This window comes from Cnephaeus nilssonii, assembly GCF_951640355.1.
Source record: "Cnephaeus nilssonii genome assembly, chromosome: 8".
Taxonomy (NCBI): domain Eukaryota; kingdom Metazoa; phylum Chordata; class Mammalia; order Chiroptera; family Vespertilionidae; genus Cnephaeus; species Cnephaeus nilssonii.
In genome coordinates this window covers 101,518,970-101,542,416 of record NC_137079.1, presented here as the reverse complement: position 1 = coordinate 101,542,416, position 23,447 = coordinate 101,518,970, and the positions used below count along the sequence as shown (strand labels likewise).

Below are 23,447 nucleotides of genomic sequence, written 5' to 3'. Positions count from 1 at the left end.
ATATGCACTGACCACCAGGGGACAGATGCTCAATGCAGGAGCTTTCCCCAGCCCACAGGCCCAGGCCAGCCAAGGCAGGTGCCAGCAGGGGACCCTTGATCACCCTGCCAGTCACCCAGCCGATTGTCCCTGATCACCAGCCAGGCCTAGGGACCCTACCCATGCATGAATTTTTTGCACTGGGCCTCTAGTCAGAAAATAAAGAGAGAGGACCAAAATAAATAAAATCAGAAATGAAATTGGTGAAGTTAACAACTGACACCATGGAAATACAAAGTGTTGTAAGAAAATACTGTGAACAGCTATATGCTAACAAGCTGGACAATGTGAATAAAATGGACAAATTCCTAGAAAAATACAATTTCCAAAAACTGAATCAGGAAGAATCAGAAAACCTAAATAAGCCAATAACAACTGATGAAATAGAAGCAGTAATCAAAACCTTCCCGCAAACAAAAGTATTGGTCTGTACAGCTTCATAGGGGAGTTTTACCAAACCTTCAAAGAACAACTAAGACCTATCATCCTCAAACTACTCCAAAAAATCCAAGAGAAATAAAACTTCCAAGTTCTTTTCATGAGTCCAATAAACAGAACTAATTCCAAAACCAGATAAAGAAACTGCAAAGAAATAGAACTATAGTCCAATATAGCTGATAAACATATGTGCTAAAACCTTTAACAAAATATTAGCAAATTGGATATAGCAATATATCAAAAAGATCATACTCCATGACCAAGTGGGATTTATTATGGGGATGAAAGATATTTGCAAATCAGTAAATGTGATACATCACATAAACAAATTAAAAGGAAAAAATATCTCATGTACATATCAATATACACAGAAAAAGCATTCAACAAAACCTAACACCTATTTTTTATTAAAAACTCTCAGCAAAGTGGGAATAGAGGGACAATATCTCAGCATGATAAAGGTCATATATGACAAATTTATAGCGAACATCATACTCAATAGGCAATAACTAAAACCTTTTCCCCTAAGAACAGGAACAAGTCAGTGATGTCCGATCTCACCACTCTTATTCAACATAGTACTGGAAGTCCTAGCCACAGCAGTCAGACAAGAAGAAGTAAAAAACATCCAAATCGAAAAGGAAGAAATAAAACTCTCATTATTCCCAATATGACATGAAAATTCTAAAGTCTTCACCAAAAATTACTGGATTTAATCAATGAATTTGGCAATGTAGCAGGATACAAAATTAACATCCGAAACTGATGGCATTCTTATACACCAATAATTGAATTGTCAGAAAGAGAAATTAAACAAGTAATCCAATTTACCATGGCAACAAAAAATTAAGATACTTGGGAATAAACATAACCAACGAGGTAAAAGACTTGTACTTGGAAAACTAGAGGATGTTAAACAAAGAGAGAGAGGAAGATTTAAACAAATGGAAGAATATACCATGTTCATGGATTGGTAATATTTACATCATTAAAATGTCCATACTACCCAAAGAAATCTACAGATTCAATGCACTCACTATTAAAAAATTAACAGCATATTTCACAGATCTAGAAAAAATTACTCCAAAATGTATATGGAATCAATAAAGACCCCAAATAGTCACAGCAATCTTGAGAAAGAAGGACAATGTTAGAGGAATCACAATACCCGATATCAAGTTATACTACAAAGCCAGTGTAAATCAAAACAGCCTGTTACTGGCACAAGAACAGGCATATAGACCAATGGAACAGAACAGAGACTCCGGAATTCAAACCAAGCAATTACCGTCAATTAATATTTGACAAAGAAGGTAAGAACATGCAATGTAGTCAAGACAGTCTCCTCAATAAATGTTGGGAAAATTGGACAGACACATGCAAAAAAATGAAACTAGACCACCAACTTACACCATACACAAGAATAAACTCAAAATGGATACAAGACTTAAATGTAAGTTGTCATGCCATTAAAATTCTGGAAGAAACCATAAGCAGGAAAATCTTAGACATCTCTCCTAGCAATATCTTTATAGATACATCTCCTAGGGCAAAGGAAACTAAGGAAGAAATAAACAAATGGGACTACATAAAAATAAAAAGCTTCTTCATAATAAAAGAAACCATCAACAAATCAAAAGGAAGCCCACTGTATAAGATAACATATTTGGAAATGATATTCTGATAAAGGTTTAATATCCAAAATATATAAGGAACAAATACAGTTTAACAAAAGGAAGACAAACAATACAATTTAAAAATGGGCAGAATACCTGAATAGACATTTCTCCAAAGAGTATATACAGATGGCCAAGAGGAACATGAAAAAATGCTCAAAGTTACTGATCATCAGTGAGATGCAAATTAAACAACAATGAGGTATCACCTTATACCTGTCAGAATAGCTACCATCAACAAAATGCAAGTGCTGATGTGGATGTGGAGAAAAGGGAACCCTAGTACACTGCTGGTGGGAATGCAAACTGGTGCAGTTATTATGGAGTTTCCTCAAAAAATTAAATATCAGCTGCCTTTTGACCTAGTGATCCCAATTCTGGGAGTATATCCTAAGAAACTTGAAACACCAATCAGAAAGAATGCATGCATCCCTATGTTCAGAGCAGCACAATTTATAATAGCTAAGACCTGAAAATAACCCAAGTAGATAAAAAAGCAGTGGTACATTTACACCATGAGATACGATACAGCAGTAAAAAAAGAAAGAACTCAACATTTGCAATACCATGGAGGGACCTGGAGAGTATTATGCTAATTGAAATAAGCCAGTCAGACAAAGACAAATATCACATGATCTCACTCATTTGTGGAATCTAATGAAAAAAAACAAAACACAAAAAACTGATGAACAAAATAGATCCAGACACATAGAAACATAGAACAGACTGTGGAATCTCAGAGAGTAAGCGGGGGAGGATGACTAGGTGAGAAAAGATCAACCAAACAACTTGTATGCATATATTCTTTAACCCATAGACACAGACAATAGAGTAGTAAAGGCCTTGGGTGGTGGGTGGGGGTGGGCTGGAAGGGGTCAATACGGGGAAAAGGGGGACATATGTAATACTTTCAACAATAAAGATTTAATTTTAAAAAATAAAGAAATACTGCCATATGACTACATAGATGGATCTTGAGAATATAATACTTAGCAAAATAAATCATACAGAAATAGTCAAGAACTATATGATTTCACTCATATGTAGGATACAAAACTGAAAGCAACAAATGAACAAACAGGAAAAACAAACAAAAACTCATAGACACAGACAACTATGGTATACTTACCAGAGGGATAGGGGTGGGAGGTAGTAAAAGGTAAAAGTGTTCAAATATATGGTGATAGGATATTTGACTTAGGGTGGTTGGCAAACAATACAATATACAGAAGATTAATCATAGAATTATATACTTGGAACCTATATACCAATGTCACCCAATTAAGTTTATTTTAAAAATAAATAAATCACATATATTCAACAAATAATGTGTGTTGGCAAGAATGTAGAGAAAAGGGAACCCTTGTGCACTTTTGGTGGGGCTGCAAATTGTTGCAGCCAATATGGAAAGCAGTGTGGAGACTCCTCAAAAAAATTAAAAATAGAACTACCATATCATCCAGAAATTCTATTTTTAGGTATTTATCAAAGGAAACAAAACACTAATTTAAAAAGATATATACCTTCCTATGTTCATGGCAGCATTATCCTACCTAATAGTAGACAAATATGCAAATTGACCATACCCCCGACACACCCACAAGCCACGCCCACCATCCAATCAGAGCAAGTATGCAAATTAACCCAACCAAGATGGCTAAAGCCACAGACAGCAAGGTTTCCTAGGTAACAGAGGAAGCCAAGCTTTCCGCCTGCCCTTGCCAGGCCTAAACCTCCACTTAAGCTACAAAGTTTCAATTATAGAAGGTAAACAAATTCAAACAGAAATGGCGGCAGAATGGAGCTTGAGAGAGCAGGCCAGGGTTGCTGGCGGCAACAGGGGAAGCAAAGCTTTCCGCACACCCTGGCCGGGCCCACCCGCTTAAGGCTACAAAGTTTCAATTATAACCCCAAGAGAAATGGCTGCCGGCCGCGGAGGGAGCCCCAGGCTTGGCTCCACTCCAGGCTACAAAGTTTCAATTGTAGAAGGAAAATAAATTCCAGATACCAGTGCCTCTGCTTGGGTTGCCAGGGGGCGTGGCTGGCCTGAAAACCACCACAGGCCCCTTGCTCAGGCCGCCCCACACCCCAAGGGAACCCCCACCTGATCCGGGACACCCTTCAGGGCAAACCAGCTGGCCCCCACCCGTGCACCAGGCCTCTATCCTATCTAATAAAAGAGTAATATGCAGATTGATCATCACTGCAACACACAATATAGCTGCCCCCATGTGGTCAAAGATCCTTCCCCCATGTGGACACAAGATGGCCAGCAGGAGAGGGCAGTTGGGAGGCACCCGGCCTGCAAGGGAGGGCAGTTGAGAAGGACCAGGCCTGCAAGGGAGGGCAGTTGAGAGGGACCAGGCCTGCAAGGGAGGGCAGTTGGAGGTGATCAACCCTGCAGGAGAGGGCAGTTAGGGGTGACCAGGCCGGCAGAGGAGGGAAGTTGAGGGCAAACAGGCTGGCTGTGGAGTGGTTAGGGGGTGATCAGACTGGCAGGCAGAAGCGGTTAGGGGCAATCAGGAAGGCAGGCAGGCAAGCAGTTGGGAGCCAGCAGTCCTGGATTATGAGAGGGATGTCCGACTGCCCGTTTAGGCCCGATCCCAGTGGGATCGGGCCTAAACGGGCAGTCGGACATCCCTCGAGGGGTCCCAGATTGAAGAGGGTACAGGCTGGGCTGAGGGACAACCCTCCTCTGTGCACAAATTTCATGCACCAGGCCTCTAGTTTACAATAACCAAGATATAGAAGCAACCTAGATTTCTATTGATAGATGAATGGATACAAAGTATGTGGTCTAATTTTGCAATGGAATATTACTCAGCCATAAAAAATGAAATTTTACCATTTGTGAGAACAAGGATGGTATTATGCTAAGTGAAGTATGTCAGAGAAAGACAAATTCCATATGATTTCACTTATATGTGGAATATGAAGTAAAACAAAAACAGACTTATTGAAACATGGTTTCCAGAGTAGACAAGAGTTGGGAGGGTGGTTAAAAAAGGTGTCGGGGAATATGGCCAATAATATTGTGATCAGTTTTCACAGTGATGGATGATTACTAGACTTAGTATGGTGATCAAATTGTAAGATTTATAAATGTCCAATCACTATATTGCATGCCTGAAATTAATTTGTATACCAACTATACTTAAATAAAACTAGTAATTAAAAACTTATTTTACAGAAGTTGTAGTGATTTGTAAAATTGAAATAATGCTTTAGAATATAATGTTATTTATAATTAAACAATTCTTGATTTAAGAATTATTAACACGTAGCACTTTTTGTGTAACTTTCTGTCTTCACACATGTTACTCAGTTCCATGATCTTTTCTTTTCTTTTTTAATTGATATTTAGAGAGAAGAAGTGGGGGGGGGGAGAGAGAGAGAGAGAGAGAGAGAGAGAGAGAGAGAGAGAGACATCAATGTTAGATATAACTCACAACCTGGGTATGTGCCCTGACCAGGAATCAACCTGGTCAAAGGGACAAAGCTCGAAACAACTTAGTCACACTGGCCAGGACATTCCCTGATCTTCTGATGCATATTTATTGTTAAAACTGCATAAATAAAATTCTGGGAAGCATATGTTGTAACAACATCTTTTGACAAGTGCATGTTATTTAACATTTAGGCCAATGTAGATATTTTATACTGTTTTATTCACTTACTGTTCGATACACAAAGACTCTGAGCTGTTTGCCTCCAATGGTCTCAAGTTTTTGTCCATTGTAAAGCTCATTAAGTCCAACTTTTACTTTCAATATATGATTCTGCAGAATTAATTTAAGAAGGCGCTGATCCATGCTCAGAGTATTATCTATAAATAAATTTTAAAGGAAAAAAATATGACGGTATTTAGAAAGCATTAAAGTTTCTCTTGGTATGAGAAAATAATGAAAATGAAAAAAAAATAATGAAAATGAATCATTCTTATCATTGATACTATGGATCCTACACTCATAACATATATATCTCAATTAAATGCTCAAGGGAATGGATTTCATGCACCAACAGAAGCTCTATGAGCTATTTCATCAAGTGACTATAACATGTTTCCAAGCAGTCCAAACAATGGGTTTCATTTCTGTGAGGGCTACGTAGTTTTATGTAGTCATTGGAAAAAGTTAAACTCTAGCGCTGGCCAAGAATTTTTCGGAGAATTTGATATCAAATATCCATATGAAAGACTACTGATGAATCATTTGTAAATTTATCACTGTTACTGAAGAGAAAATCAAAGCACATAACATCTTAAAGATAGGTTAATATTAATGCATATGGACATCATTATTAAAAAGAAGAAAAACATTTCTAGGAATTTGAAATTTTTATTGATAGCTTCTGTCATAATTTGGTATTTGGAAAATTGTAAAATAGGTGGCACTTATTTATATATATAAAAGCCTAAGTAACCATTATGACTGAATGATCAGAATGACTGGACAACCAGTCGCTATGATGCACACTGACTACCAGGGGGCAGAAGCTCAATGCAGGAGCTGCCCCCTGGTGGTCACTGCACTCCTACAGCCAACCTCCCATGGCCCCTCCCCTCACCAGCCATCCTCAGGCGGTCCCTCCTCCCAGCCGTTTGGGGCCCGCCCCCATAGGCCTCAATCACCGGCCAGGCTAGGGGACCCCACCAGTGCATGAATTTGTGCACCAGGCCTCTAGTTTGTTTATATAGTTATTAAATTATGTCTAACAATTTAAATATGTCTTTAAAAATCACTTTCTAGAAAAAAATGGCAGGTTGCATTAATCTAAAACTGTCACTGAATAGCAGCTACTAGGCAAAATATTTACAACAATAGTTTATAACTTAATATAGAAGTATATAATATTTTCTTGTTTTTATTTATTTATAATTTAACATGTTACTGTCAAATTTTGAGATACAAAATATACCTGTTTATTCCTAAATATTATGTTGGTGTTAAATAAAAAAATCAGACTTATTTTTTTTTAAGATTCATTATGTGTGCTGGTAATATGGTTATATTCAGAAAACAACTGAATACCTCTTATCATAAACTTTCACTCCCTTTATGTTATTACCTATTGAAATAAAATCTTTTAAGTAAAGGACATTTCAATAGAGGCTATGTAGTGCTAACACACTGTATGGGTATCCAATACAAAAACTAATCAACAACTTGCAAAAATATGTTATTCATTTTTGCAAACAGTCATGGTGAAGAAAAATGGTGTGGATGGGTTGGGGGCTGAAGAACAGGAATGGCATTGTCCAGTAGTACATACCAGAAAATGCATTATTCACAGGTGCCAGCAAAGTATATTCTCCATCTGGCCTCAGAGCAGATGCCAAACCTAATTGGGCTATGAGGTCTGCAAAAGTGGTTTGTTGATTTCCAGCCAGCTCAATAACTTGTTTGGCTGTAAAATAAACCATCACAATTCCCAAAATGTCATCAGTGTTATCATCATCATGAAATTAGTAGATCAATTCTTGGCTGTTTTCTATAAGCTACTTGCTGCACTGACAATTTAATAAGACATCCTGCCTTTTCTTAGTAAGAATTCCAGCTTCCCTTTTAGGGAATTAATAACATCAAAACATTTCAGAAGGAAAATATCTTTCTGTCTTCTTGCTTTTAATGTTCTTTAATTCTCTATTGCTCACCTCTATACTCTACTCTTGTGAGTACCATAGCTCTTTCATTTATTCAAAGATGACCATTTAGTTATATCTTTCCTTTGTGTTTTTAAGGAACATTTGACACTATAAGAACCTTTATAAGTATTAGATATTAGAAATCCTAGAAAAACCAAGTTTTACTATTTAGCACTCAGTTCACTCACTATTTATTTTGTGTTTGTGTTTCACATGCCATTCCTTATACTATATATTCATCTTTCATGAACTTACTCTTGAGGCATCATAATTGATAAACAATAGTAATTAGAAGAATATAAAACTGTTACTCACCAGAATCAGGAATTAGGACCTGATCAATCAAATGAATAACACCATTGTTTGTCACAATATCTTTTTTGTTCACCATTTTGATTCCATTTACTGTTATGCTGTCACCATCACATCCTATCTCAATTGTGTTTCCTTCTAGAGTCTCAAAGACTGCTCCTCCCGTAATAGCCTCAGAACACTGGAGAGTGTTTAAAATGTGATATTTCATGAGAGCTGAAGGACAGGATAAAAAGAGAAAGTATTCATATCAAGGGAAATAGAATTTAATCCTTAAAAAACTTGCTTCAATATGAAACTAAATATTCCTAAGAAATATTATATATATATATATATATATATATATATATATATATATATAGATATATATATATATATAATATTATATATATATATATCTTATCTAAGGATCAACTAAATGTTTTCAAAGTCTGTTGAAATTCTTGTACTGTTTTTTTCATCAACTATATAACTCAGCTCAGTAGGAAGAAGAAAAGGAGATCAGTTGCATGAAATAATTTGTATAATACTAACAAAATGTGTTGGATCAAGTGCCCACTATCATAAGAAAGCACTTTTTGTTGTGAAAGCAAAAAAAATAAATCTATTCCATTCAGAAGGCCTGTAAAGTTATTTGTTGACTGATATTAGTCCCAAAACACCTGAGCAGTATCTTGCATTAGTCACTCATAACAGAATACCTGTACATAAATTTGTAAAGCAATTAATAGAAGCTGAAGGCAAAGACAAAGAATTCCCTTATGACAACATATAGAAAGTATCTAAAGTAAAGATTATTTTTGAAGGATTTCTCAAGGGATCAATGCTTCAACTATTGTTGGAAGCTGCCCATTGCCTTCACTAGCAGAGAGAGGTGGACCAGGAGTCCGGAAGGCTGGTTAACCTTGAAGGCTCTGGCAAGGGTCAGAGCCAAGCACCCACTGTCTAGTGAGACAAAGGGATCTGAAGAAACTTCCACCTTTAGTCTCATGTAAATCCTTGCTGATGGGCTTTCATTGGAATTGCCTGCCTAAGGGCTATGGGTGTATTCCAAAACCTGAATAGAAGGGATAGCAAGGCCAGAGCAAAGCGGAGTCCTTCCTCTTGAGCTGGCTCCCTCCTGGCCCCCAATATTTCCAAATTAATATTTTCTAGTCTCTTTCATTTGCGTGTGGCCTCCTCCAGAACCCGAACCCTGAACCTGAACCCTGAACCACGTGGGGCGTGGGAGGGATATTCGCAAACTATATTATATTTATATCTGAATTTTCAAAATTCTCATTTTAAATTGGTTAAATGTATTTTGGAAGAGGCTAAGTGAAATGTATTAGTCACAATGTAAAATCTATTTGAAAATAGAAAAGGAGACTGGAAAGGAGCCAAATTTTGTACATCAATAAGTAATGGCCCAAGAGAACCATGCAATTTATTCAACTCAATCATATCTTTTAGCATAAGTTTATAACTAAGAGCATTTAATAATATGTATATAATATTAAAATTTGATGGTCTAAGACAGTGGTCAGCAAACTCATTAGTCAACAGAACCAAATATCAACAGTACAACGATTGAAATTTCTTTTGAGAGCCAAATTTTTTAAACTAACTATATAGGTAGGTACATTGTTATTAACTTTAATTAGGGTATGTGGTATTTTGTGGAAGAGCCACACTCAAGGGGCCAAAGAGCTGCATGTGGCTCACGAGCCACTGTTTGCCGACCACTGGTCTAAGATATCTTTTCTATACTTGTTGATTCTTTTAATGTTGCTATTTACTTACTTGAAAGTAGTACAAAAGTATAATGTAATCTTTAGAATATTATTATTTTAATTACTTTAATTATTAAATTACTCTGCATATGCTTTCAAAGACTTTGTTTTTTAAAATTTTTATAGTTCACCTAAATTTTTTTTTGTCTTTGCTTATCAATGCTGATAACATTAGCATGGCAATCTCTTTTTTTATTTTCTTCTTGAAATTCTGGGAAGCTTCCCATATAGGAAAACATTTTTGTACCTTCAGAAGCCACTTTGTCTCCCATGATCCTTTCTAGGACACCTTGTGGAAGTTTCTCAAAGGCCTCATTGGTGGGAGCAAAGAGTGTGAAGTGACCATCTCTTCCAAGGGCTTCCAATATATCAGATGTGATGGCTGCTGCCTAAAACACAATTGTGCTTTTTAGATGCTTGCACATTATAAATCCAAAAGAAAATTACAAGTCACTTAGCCTAAGCTGACAAGAATGAGCTCATTCTATAGAAAACCATGGAAGTTTACTCTATATACTTTATAGAAACATTATAGTACTTTTTGGCATACCAACTATGTCCTTTCCATCTTTTTTCAAACTATGTCTATAAAAATGACAATTCTGCCATTGTTTGTACTACTGTAGCAATATCCAGCAGTACAGAAAATAACTAAGAAATACACATTCTAAGTGTACTAAATATACTGCAGTCATGTAACTAATCATTTTTATCTATGTTGTCCAACTAAATATTATTTCATATGAGATGATTTATTCTATGTAAAATGAAAACTTTTCATTTCAAGAAATATATTTGTTGTGTTTCTGCCAGATTTGTTTAACAGCATTTTATTGTTTTTAGATTCTGACATAGAAAGAAAAGGAATTTCAATGATCCATGACAATCTACTGTTGCTTCTTGTTCTTACCCTAAAAGATGAGAGGTCATCTTCTGCTTCAATGAAGTCTTGAATTGAGTTACCAATTTGTGTAAGGACACGGTCAATGACATGTACAACACCATTTGTTGCAATCTGGTTCCCATGGATTATTCGAGCACAATTAACAGTGACAACCTATAATTATTTGGGAAAATCAAAGTGCAAGAATCAGAGCTATCCATTGACTACTGAGACAGCAAGCTCATTCCCTATTTTTAATTTATACTAATAAAATTAGCATAAAGAAAGACATTCTGAATATAAATTCTGAGAGTGAAAACTTGCATATTGCTATACATAAAAAAGAAATAAGAGAAAACAGAGCCAGTAGAGAACTCAAATATAGTTACACTTAACATATCATAAAACATAAGAAAAAAGCATTTTTCATTTGAATTATTACTTTGATTCTTATTTTCTTTTATAGATACAGTAATCAACTATTTCTAATGTAGAGCAATCCTACTTAATAAAAGGGAAGTATACAAATAACCATCACTCCGCTATGCCCACGATTGGGCCGGCGGCAGGCTGGGGGCGGGACTTGGGGTGCCCAATTGGGCTGACAGGATGAGTGGCACCCCGTTCCTCCCGCAGGCCCCAACAGCAGGCACTGCAAGAGGACCGATGGAGCTGGCGGAAGGCGCCGGTGGCAGAACTCGGGGTGGCCGATTGCATGGCTGCCAGCACCAGTTTTCCGCCAGCAGCAGTTTTCCTCTGGCCACCTGCCTCCCAACCGGAGTTCCTCTCGGGGTGGCCGATCGCGCTGGCGGGAGGCACTCCGATCGGGGGCGGGGGGGGCGGGGGGGCGGCGGTGGCCTGAGTAAAACTGGTGCTGGCGGAAAACTGGTGCTGGCAGCCAGGTGAAGGAAGGTCTATTGCACGAAACTTCATGCAATGGGCTTCTAGTATATAATAATAAAAGCATAATATACTAATTAGACCGGATGTCCTTCTGGACATCCTTCCGTCCTTCTGGATGAAGCTGAGGCTGCGAGGAAAGCACGGGTCCCGGGTGCCAGAGGGAAGCCAGTGCCAGCAGCCGGGGGAAAGAAGTCCTATTCTTGCATGAATTTCGTGCATGGGGCCTCTAGTAACTTAGATAAAAAGTCTAAATAGTCCTAAAATAAGTTCTAAGAGTGAAAAACAATTATTGTATAAATATACTCAGTATGATTCTAATAATGTCCTAAATATTTCCTCTTCAGTGACACTTTTTGACTGTTGAAAGAGCCCTATGAACTTGTTGTAAGTTTTACACAAAGATTCTTATCTAAATACACAATAACCTAAATCAGTATAGTAGCCAGAGGCTGAATAAAGAAATTCTCATCCTCTGATTATTCTTTGACACATTCTCTGATAAATTCTTATTTATTATTTTTCTCTGATTACTATTTTTAAGCTCATCAACTACTAAGATGTCCTCTTTTAGAACATCTAAGTCTATTGTTAATTTAATATTTCCTCACTATCATTCTTTAGTAGAAATCAGTCACTGAATCAATAATGTACCTGCCCTAAACATGGGGCAAAGTCATGATATAGCACCTATATTTACTAACTTTTATTAGCTCTGTGAACATTATATAAATAGTACAGAAAAAATTAAGGGCAACATTACTTAGAAATGTACTGTTTACTGGTGAAACTTACCCCATTAGGATAATGGTTAATAAAAAGCCCCAAATTGTTATACATCGAAGGAACAATCATGCCGTTTTTTAAGTCTTTGGTTAACATTCTCTTATTAACCATGTGGCTATGTAAAGCATTCAATAATTCAACATTGACATTGCTCTCCAAACCTCTACGGATATCCTAGGAAAAATTAAAATTATAGAAGTTTATTTTATTGTGATTCATTACTAATATTATTATAATTACATTATCACTTCTCTCATTATCTTTGCATTGTCCAGCTGAGCAAACCAAACTGACATAAATAACTTATTTTTTATTATTTAAATTAATTAAGGAATTTTGTAAGTACAGGTATTCAGTTAAGGTCCTGAATCTGGTAGAGCACTTGGGCGTTTTTAGAGACAAAACAATATTTTAAATGTATATATTGATAAAGTGACAATCTTGATATAAAGTAAAGGCTTACGGGGATATACAATTATCAGACATTTAAAAATTTTTGAGTAATAAAACAAAAATATTATATTGCATACAATATTTTAATTTAATAAATGATTTTATGTTTATTCAAAAACAAATTTAAGAATTCAAATATTCTGTACCTTTTTATTTATCCAAAATTATATATGATATCATGGTGTACATGGTGCTATGGGAAGTACAATGATAGGTAAGGTGAAGTTTCTACTTTTAAGGTATTTATCACATAACAGCATGCAAAAATAAGCACAATAAGATAGAGGACAGAAGGAGGAAAAAATATTTCAGTGATCAAATGAGGAAAGCCAACTTTTCAAGATTTGCAGATAGGCATTGAAGGGTAGATAGGATAGGAATGGTGCAATGATTATTCTGAGTCCAGTTGATAAATATTAAGAGAGCAGAAGTTATCTAGTGGGGTTAGCACATATTTGAGTTTCTCTGATAATATTAAGAAAAGTATGTGGGACAATCCTATCTAATAATAGACAAATATGCAAATTGACTGCACCTTCGCTACACCCAAGCATGCCCACCAGCCAAGCCACGCCCGCCAACCAATCAGGACGAGTATGCAAATCACCCCAACAAAGATGGTGGCTAATTTGCATATCAAGACAGCGTCGAAAGAAGCCAAGAGCTGCAGAAGGGAGTAAAGCTTCGAAGAAGCAAGCAAGCCGTGGGGAGGAGAAGGGAGGACCAAAGGCAGGGCCGGGGCAGAAGGGAAAAGCAGGCGGGCTGGCCGAGAAGGCGGGGCGGGCGACAAGGGAGGAGCGGAGGCGGGGCCGGGGGAGAAGGGAAAAGCAGGCGGGCTGGCCGAGAAGGCGGGGCGGGCGACAAGGGAGGAGCGGAGGCGGGGCCGGGGGAGAAGGGAAAAGCAGGCGGGCTGGTGGAGAAGGCGGGGCGGGCGACAAGGGAGGACCAAAGGCAGGGCCGGGGCAGAAGGGAAAAGCAGGCGGGCTGGCCGAGAAGGCGGGGCGGGCGACAAGGGAGGAGCGGAGGCGGGGCCGGGGGCGAAGGGAAAAGCAGGCGGGCTGGCGGAGAAGGCGGGGCGGGCGACAAGGGAGGAGCGGATGCGGGGTAGAGTGCAGCAGGAAATCCTATTGCAGGATTTTTCCTGCAACGGGAATGCTAGTAACACATAAAACTTTAATGACTGAGTAAAGTGTAAATTAAACTGACAATGGGAAGCCACTGAAGATTTTGTGGCATTGGATTATAATAATTAGAACGGGCCTTAGAAAGGTTAATATGGTGGTAATGCATAGCAAACATGAAGAGTAAAATAGAATAATAAAATAGAATAATTAAGAGTATGAAACATGGGATATGGGTGACTAACTAGTTTGTAAGAACTGGAGAGAAAGGAGGTACGGATGACTTACAATATCCAAGTCTAAACACTGAGACTGCTATTGCCAATTGTGGAAAAAAGACAGAGAAAAACAATTGTTTATGTTATATGTTGTAGATACCTTTTGTTTAAAGATACAGATGATGTATCCAAAGAACAATATTAAGATGGACATTAGAAATATTCTCCTGGAGTTCCAAAAAGAGCAAGTACAAGAAACAGATATCATGTTATTTGCACTAAAGTAATAGCTGAAGTCATCAGAAGTGTATATAAAGAGGAAAGTCTACTGCACAGACTTTAATAACACCCATTCTTAAGGCAAGGAAAAAGAGGAGTCAGCAAAAGAAATGTGGTTAAAAACAACCAGAAGAGAGAGTTCTATAATGCAAGCAATTAACCACATAGTTACAAGATACTATCCAGAGGAATCTGCCTAAATTTTACCAAGTACGTTTTACTGTAGTAGCAACTATCAATTCATCAAGTAGAAAGTAGATTATAATCATCAGTAAATATCTCTGATTATTTCATGGCAAAAGTGATATTTTTTCTCATGTTGGCTTAAAGTTCTTAAATAATATGGTATTGTTATGGTACATTTTTATACCAGTTTTACAGATTTGGGAACTGAGTCATAATTTGGTGTGTGTAAGTCAGACTATTCACAAAAAGTCTGAAAATAAAATGCATTGTTTACAACACTTCATTTAAATATTTATACATATATTTACAAATCTGTCAATCTCTAAATAGCCATATATATTTACATATATTTCAAATAATAAAGTATATCTATAAAATATACTTTCAAATTTCAAATAAAATTTCAAATTTCACTAAGCTTCTTACCTTTCTATTAGATATATCAAAATTACATATATTGCCTGGCTGGGTGTGGCTCAACGGTTGAACATCAACCCAGGAACCAAAAGGTTCCATTCCCAGTTAAGGCATATGTCTGGGTTGCAGCTCGATCCCCAGTAGGGGGCATGCAGGAGGCCGCCAATCAATGATTCTCTCTCATCATTGATGTTTCTATCTCTCTCTCCATGTCCCTTCCTCTCTGAAATCAATAAAAATATATTTAAAAAATTTTAAATTACATATATTTTCTCACAACCAAAAAAGAAAGAGTAAAATAGAATAATAACAAGTGCTTGTTCGGTGGTCCATTTTCAGTTTGCCTTTTCTTTATTAGTCTATGAGGATGTTGAATTTTATTTATGGATATATGAAAATGACTTATTCCTTACCCTCAATAACTCATCCTTTTATGTATCTTCATATATGTATAATTGAAAGATATACTAATAAACTTCTATTAATTTCCAAGTTAATAAAGCAATTAAAAATAAAATAATAATGGCAACAAAAGTAATTATATTAAAAAAATAATGAATTACAGAATCCAAGTTGTCCCAAGCCTCATTACTCGGTGCAAAGTAAGTGAATGATCCTTTTCCTTCGATCTCTTCTCTCAATTTTGAGACATCAGAATAGTGTTGTGTTGTGGTGGCTCCCACAATGCCCAGAGTACCATAAATATTGTCAATAGGCAAAACTGAAATAATAAAGAAATAAATAAGAATTTAGGATATTATTTCAAAAATATTATTTTTCAAGCATTTAAACTTTACACTATTGGTAAGTTCCCCAATACACTGAATTGATAATTTTAGCAATAAAATGACTCATCAGTTTTATAAGAAAACTGGCTTTGGAGTGCTAAGTAATAAAATACTATTGAAAACTATTATTTCATTTACCCTTTTCATATATACTTGTGAGGAAAAATAAATTTTAAATTATCATTCTAGTTTAACATATAGTCTGTTTAGGTGTCAATCTTTCTATGTCAATAATAGCTCAATTATAATCATCAGTAAATATCTCTGATTATTTCATGGCAAAAGTGATATTTTCTCTCATGTTGGCTTAAAGTTCTTAAATAGTATGTTATTGTTGTGTATAGAAATAAAATTTTGATAGATTTGGGCCCTTTCTGAAATAGATCAAAGTATCTCACATGTCCAGAATAGCTCTCTTCGACTTCCAGAAGAAATATTTATACATATATTTACAAATCTGTATAAAAAAATAAATCAATGTCAAACTTAAGCTTGGTGCAGAAACTTATTTTTTATAACTATTTGAAAATTACTACTTTGGACAATCTCATTGGATAAATGATTATTACACTTGTGACTATAATAAGAGTAGGTGATATAATTAATATATTAAATGATAAAATCAGGATTTAAAAATATTCCAACAGGATGGAGAAAATTAGTCAAAATTAACAGATTAAATATAGCATGGTTCCATGCAAGTTCTATGCTTAAGTTGAAAACAAAAATCCTGAGAGTGACCTGACTGGATACTGTTCATATAAACAAGGCCTGTAATAAATTTTAATTGATTTGAAAATTCAATATGAGCTAATGATATGACATGGTAACCAATTATATTAACCCAAGTTCAGGGGCACCCAAAAGTGAGATATTTGTCTTGATATTCTCTCAGCTTTTTGGAACCACATGAATTGTAAACACCAATCTGGGATCACAATCAGAAAAAAGATGACTGGACTGGGTGCTTTTTATGGGTTGATGTCCATGATGGTGAGACATCCAAAGTCTATGCAACATTAGAGAAAGTAGGGTTGGCTCCCACTTCCCCCAGAAAAGAGAAGATTGTGTTGGAGAAGAGAGGGTAGCTGGAGAAATGTTGTGATGGTTAGTGCTGAATATCAGAATAGCTACCATTTCAAAGAGGAAATAGATGAACTGTTTTCTTCCTCTAGTAGGCAGAGTTTTAGGAAACCAACTTTCAATGAGGAACATTATAAAACCAGAGCTGTCCAATTAGAAAAGATGATGCCTTGCTAAAAAGCTACATGTTTCTAGACATGTTCAAAGAAAGAGATTTTGTAGAGGAAATTTTTTTCATGAAGGAAAATTGAACTAACTTAATTTAAGCATCTTTTGCATTGTCAGCATTCAATGTATCCAAATTACATTGTAATACTTTACTGCCATGATAAATTAATGATTAACACAAGTATATGGGGGCATAGTTGGGATGTATCATGATGCTAAACACACACACACACACACACACACACACACACACACACACATTTGACTTCTCTACAAGCTACTTCAACCTTTTTCCTCAAACAATACAAATTCCTCATTTAATTCAGTAACTAAAAATTTACCTGCTGGGCAGCCTTTCACTCCTTCCATTCTCATATAACCAGGGCAACATTCATATAGCACAGTCCTGTGCATTAGAAGAAAATCAATATTAAAATGGGGAACTACAGAGAATACATTTTGACATAACTTCGTAAAGCATATACTATAAAATTTTTAGAATCCAGAAATCAGTCATTTGTTTATTTTCGACACTAAGGTATTTATATTAGTTTGAAGATATAGTAAAGAATTCCCCTAAATATGTCAGAAAACAGGTCCTTTCTTATATACTTAGTGTGCATTCCAAATATGCCTCATGGTAATCCTATCTAATAAAGAGGGAATATGTTAATTGACCATAACACCCTCACAAAGATGGCAACACCCACAAACAATAAGGAGGGAATATGCTAATTGACTTCCACGCCCTCAACGATGGCAGCACCCACATCCACAAAATGATGGCGCCCAGTCCCCTCAGCCCTGCTGGGGTGGCAGGTGCGTGGCACGGCTGGGACCTCCCCCAGGCAGGTCGGGCCACTCCACGCGCCTGCCTCCAGAGTCCCCCAGTCCCCTCAGCCCCCAGCCACACAGGGCCGGCCCGAGGCACAGGCAAGCCTCAGATGTTGGCTGCCCAGCCACCCAGGGTTGGCCCAAGGTGCAGGCAAGGCTTGATGGTGGTTGCCCAGCCGCCCAGGGATGCCCAAGGCTCAGGTAACCAGGGCTGGCCGAGGCTTGCTCTGCCAGCAGTGGCAGCAGCAGAGGTGTGATGGGGGCATCACCTTTCCCTGATTGCCGGGTTGCCTCCTGCCCCTGAGGGCTCCTGGACTATGAGAGGGGGTAGGCCGGGCTGAGGTACCCTCCCTCCAGTGTATGAATTTTCATGCACCGGGTCTCTAGTCAAAAATATAAAGAACAAAGATTTTTAATCCAGAGCCTTGGAATTCCCAGCTGGGGCTTGGCCTGCATCATGGCCAAGATCATTATCACTACTGACTTGTGATTGTAATTGTAAATGTGTGAATGACTCACAAGTCTACCAAATATCTGCAAACTACAGAAATAATGTCTTAGTCAAAAAGTAACACCAGTTGAGAATCTATTAAGCCAATGAGTGGGGATGGACAGCAATGTCCTCTGGTGTCCTACATTTGTTCACCCTTGGAGGTACAGTCCAGCCTTGAATACAGGATTCTTATTTGGAAATAAAAATAATCCTATGTACAACTCTTGTTCCCTTCTGCATATATCCATTTGTTTAAAATAGTTAAAATAAAAGGACAGTTGATATTGTGTTAGATACTTATTTCACATTCATCCATTCACTTTACCTTCAGAAACTCTGTAACTATTAAATTCACATTTCACAGGTTAAAAAAAAACAACAATGAAGACTCCAGGAGGTTAAATGATTTCACATTTATTATTTGTACTCATATTTTAAATTTAGGAATAAGTTTTTAACAATCCTCCAATCCTTCCACACAATTTAGGATAACTGATGTTTAATGATGATGTGCTAAGCAGGTCCTCCTTTGGATACTCTGCTTCATAAGGTGTCTCTCACTGAGGATGGGATCCAAATTAATAAGAAGCAATGAGTCATTTCCACTGTTTCTTGACTAAGGATAAAATCTGTAATAATTTTGACTTAGTAACTTATCCTATCTATGACTCAGCTCCTTAATTTTAAAATGAAGATTTTGGAGCACATGAATGGTTTTCAACATTTATATGCCCAATAGTGTATTTTTATTAATAGTTAGTAACAGATTAAACAAATAAGTAGGTTTATCAAGCAATAAAACATGCTTTCCAATTTTAAGTTAATCAGTGAAAAATATAACTAAAAGAGTAATTGTCTTTTTGGCTATAGTGATGGGCTTTTTGGCTATAGTGGTGGGCTAGGAATCCCGTGGTTTGAAATTAAATGAAGAGATGAAATATTCAAATTCTTTTAGCTTTGATAAAACCTCTGAGGTCAGTTAGAGTACTTTAGATAATTTCCAAATAACTGTAGGTAAGCATTAATTTGTGACTCAAAACCCCTAATATTTCAGGTCATTTTGCTCTTTTAGCCCATTTTTTAAATATAAAATAAAAAATTTGAGGCATAAAGGTTAAATGACTTGCCTAAGAGAAAAGAGGGAGTAAAAATTTCATAGTCAACCTCTCACACAGATTCTATACCAAATCACATTGCCATGTACTTGCCTCCTTTGAACCTATATGACACATAGGTTCAGTAATGAGAATTCCACTATTATATGGAGAAATGCAGGGAGAATTTTTTCATTCATGTATGTGACCCATTCCTTTTTTTAGAAAGCTCACAATTTGGGAGAGGTTTTTCAAGAAAAATGGAGGAGGTATGTCCAAGGAAAGACATAGACATTATGGTGTTGTCTTTGGAGCTGGCACATTAAGAAAAAGATGAGACTTACGTTTTCTTTCCACAGATGGCACCTTGATACCAGTTTCTACAAGTGCTGAAGTATTTCTTTTTGGTGCCTAAAATCTGTTGAAGGGCACAGACATTTGGGCTTGAAAGATAGAAGAAAAGAAAGAGAATTAATGTCATAAAGACATCTAGTATTTTTTTTTAATATCTATAGGTAAAATGGTTACAAAAAGAGTTAACGTGGATTTGATTTTCAAGGATTTAATTAAAGTCTTGCACAAACCTGAATTTTATTCAATCTTACTGAATCATTGGAAAAACTAAAATCTATGGGAAAGAGAAAATAAATGATACATCTCTGAGAATAAAATGTCAGTTTACCAAAAGTTAATCTAATAGCATTATAAAATCAGCATTAGGTTTGATACAATTTTGTTTTCACATATCTCATTACTTTTAATTGTAAATAATCCATTGACTCCTTTTAAGTCAAACATGTGATCATTTTAGGTAAAGGGAAGCCTTTAGGGCTCTCTGAAACAATGAGAGATTAGAGAATAAAAGATACAAGTTTTACTATGTCCACAGACACTATATTCTGCAAATTTCTAGGTAAGCCAACATAAAATGAAATAAAGACTAGAATTAACTTAAATAATATTGCTGCACAAAGGAAAATTTATTTCTTTGAATTGAGGTAATAGATTAGAATATCTTTTGCCATAATTTTAAGTGTTTTTTTCTCTCAAATAGATGGAAGTCTTATTTGCACTGTAAGGCAGGGAGCTTCTGATCGTTATGAAAATCCCAAGATCCCTTTCAAAAAATTCTAAATGGTTGGCTAAGATATTAAATTATGACATAACTTTCAAAATGCTAACTTGTAGCTGAATTTATTCTAAGAAATATAAATTGTCTGCAATTTTACTCAACCTAAAATTTAAAAGCATCTTAAATGCTTCAGAAAATTCAGAGACCTTGTTACGTTACCCATTATTAAATTTTTATACAAAACTTAAGTAAAAACTTTCCTAACATCATGTGAGATATTTCATAGCTGTTTACATAATGAGAATCTTTAACCACAAATTCTTTAACTTTGAATATCTTATTCCAGATTTTTGGGAAAAAAGAAAAACATGAATAAATTACATCATAAAGAAATGCCCTGTTAAATGTTAATTAGATTAGAATTATATAACATTACATAAAAAGCAATTACATACAATTATTTTGAAAGTAATTCTTAAAGTTTAAAACATAAAATCACAGACTACTCATTTTTTTTCTTATTACTTTGTAATAAGTAGAAAAATATGCATCATTGTACATACAATAAGCTAAGGGGTGGGGGGGGGGGGGCGGTTATAACTTGACTTACCCCTGATCTCGTCCTCTGATACGGCTATGAGCCAAAATTTTGTCATAATGACCATTGGCATTTGCAGGGTTAACAACAACCAGCAAGAGCAGAGAAAATATGGATAAGAAAGGAATCATCTTTAGCCTCTCCCTTGCAGTTCGTCCAGGAAGAGAACTGGCAGTAGGCTTTGGAGAGCTCAGAGTTTATATACATGCCAGAGCTGTGGGAGGGAGCACTCTATCAACCTTGGGAATCTGCAAAAAACATCAGCAGCTTCAAATTGCTAGCTAAACTCCACTTTTGTTAGTTAGGTTTCCTGAACAGACTGAGCCTCATTTTTACTCATATGAAGATATTTGTATTATTTATATTCTCTTTATTTTTAATACCTGGCTCATTTCATGTTCATATTTCAATTTTATTCTTTGGTAATTTAGAGGGGCCTTTTAATGGAAAATAATTTTGTTTGGGTTTAAGGAATATTCTTCAATCCATCCCTTTCAGAGTACATGTCCCTGTGCTTCATGCAATCATTATTTTACCTTATCATATCTTGTCACATTTATTTCACATCAAAAGTGAAAAGTTCCTTTTTTTTTTCACCAGAAAACAGAAGAAGATATAAGTTTGATAATCACAAAGGAGTAGTGGCTGTTAATTAAAAACAAATGTGGATTTAAAACTTACATGAAATATGAAACAAGAATTCTAACTTGCTGACAAAAGTGTAGAAGAGGCTACATTTTCCTTGCAATCCTACTGAGGAGATCCCTCCCATTTCACTCCTCTCTTTAAATATCAAGGGATGGATGGAATTAACATAGATCTACTTCTGTCACTTTTCCCTAAGTCTTGAAACAAAGCAGAAAAGGAAAACATTTTACTTTTATTGCTTATTCATTACATACTTCACATGATATTGAAAATCTCTAGGTAGTAAATCTACTGATAAGCACTGGGCAAAAGTATCCCATATCAGAACACATTATTACTAATATAACCATAACAGAATAATTAAATTCATATTATGAAACAGGAATGTTGCCATAATTACTCTTCTAATTTTATCAAGAGTAACTAAAGTCTCTTAATGCTACATGTAATTCCTAGCAAAGGGAATATTTTGGATAAAAGAAATCTGAATTTTAGAAGTCAACAATGAGCTAAAATAATAAGTTCAGAGAATCTCCTTGAATAAATATGTTACACAATATTCTAACGCCAAAGTGCAATTCAAATCTTTCTTGTGGCAAATTGCTTCTGCTGCAGTGGCACATTAGTTCTGCTTCCCTACTGGTAATATAAAGAAATTATACAATGAATCTCCATGTTGTCCAATTGGAAGTGCTGTTGGGGAATCTGGATTGGACCAGAGAGAATTCCAAGTGTCAGGATAGTTACATTAAGCTTGTTACAGGATTTTGTCTTGGGGCAATACATAATTTTTCACCTTGCTGCCAGACTATTAAGAAAATATAAAATGAAACAATAAATTCTGAAGTATGATTCAAAGGCTTTTTTTCAATTTAAAAATATTGGTAGTCACATATAGAAAATAAAAGAGCTATTTAAAAGGAGAGATGAAGAGAAGATGGTGCAAAACGTAAATTATATTCTTTCCCTAGTCCCTTGTGGGAAGAAGAGAATTACTGTAGCCTATTTTTTATATTTCTGTGAATGAAATTATTCTAATTTCATCTGTATGTTGCTGGCATGTGTTATATAATAGATTTCTATTCCTCTTATGTTGTGCAATTTGCTTATTGAGTAGGATGAAAAAAACTTTTATGAAAATAATTTCTACTTAATATCAGCAAATTAGCTGTTAGAACATTATTGATAACATAGTTATAAAAATCTTCAATTCCAGACATTATTGTTTAGACATTATAGTATAGATTATTTATTTTCTTAAAACATAACAATAGGGACTTGAAATTATAGAAAAATAAATCAAACTTAAAATACAGAAATCTCTCTAACATCATTACAATAAATAGTAATTTACTCTTTACTGGGATGCTCACTATTATTGATGCAACTTTTTAAATTTTAGATAACTGTAACTATTTATAAGTTTTTCTGTAATAAAGCTCAAATCTGCTCAAATCTAATGTAGCTATTGAAGAGGAAGTAATGGGGTACAGAGAGAAAGAGATATAGACTTGGATAATACATATTAAGAGTAAAAGAACTCTT

General features: G+C 35.8%; 1 protein-coding gene across 2 annotated transcripts in view; it reads right to left on the bottom strand.

The window, feature by feature from the left end:
* POSTN (periostin) overlaps nt 1–21,421 on the bottom strand; it is a 56,467-nt gene extending 35,046 nt beyond the window's left edge. For both annotated transcript variants that reach the window (XM_079779333.1, XM_079779334.1), the window contains exons 1-10: nt 21,267–21,421; nt 19,929–20,027; nt 17,505–17,569; nt 15,688–15,845; nt 12,460–12,624; nt 10,792–10,938; nt 10,129–10,270; nt 8,113–8,325; nt 7,425–7,559; nt 5,831–5,979 (exon numbers count right to left, since the gene is read on the bottom strand). In XM_079779333.1, coding sequence (XP_079635459.1) covers nt 5,831–5,979; nt 7,425–7,559; nt 8,113–8,325; nt 10,129–10,270; nt 10,792–10,938; nt 12,460–12,624; nt 15,688–15,845; nt 17,505–17,569; nt 19,929–20,027; nt 21,267–21,385 — 1,392 coding nt within the window. In that variant the 5' untranslated portion in view covers nt 21,386–21,421. The remainder of the gene's footprint in view (nt 1–5,830; nt 5,980–7,424; nt 7,560–8,112; nt 8,326–10,128; nt 10,271–10,791; nt 10,939–12,459; nt 12,625–15,687; nt 15,846–17,504; nt 17,570–19,928; nt 20,028–21,266) is intronic.
* Nucleotides 21,422–23,447: the final 2,026 nt, after the last annotated feature.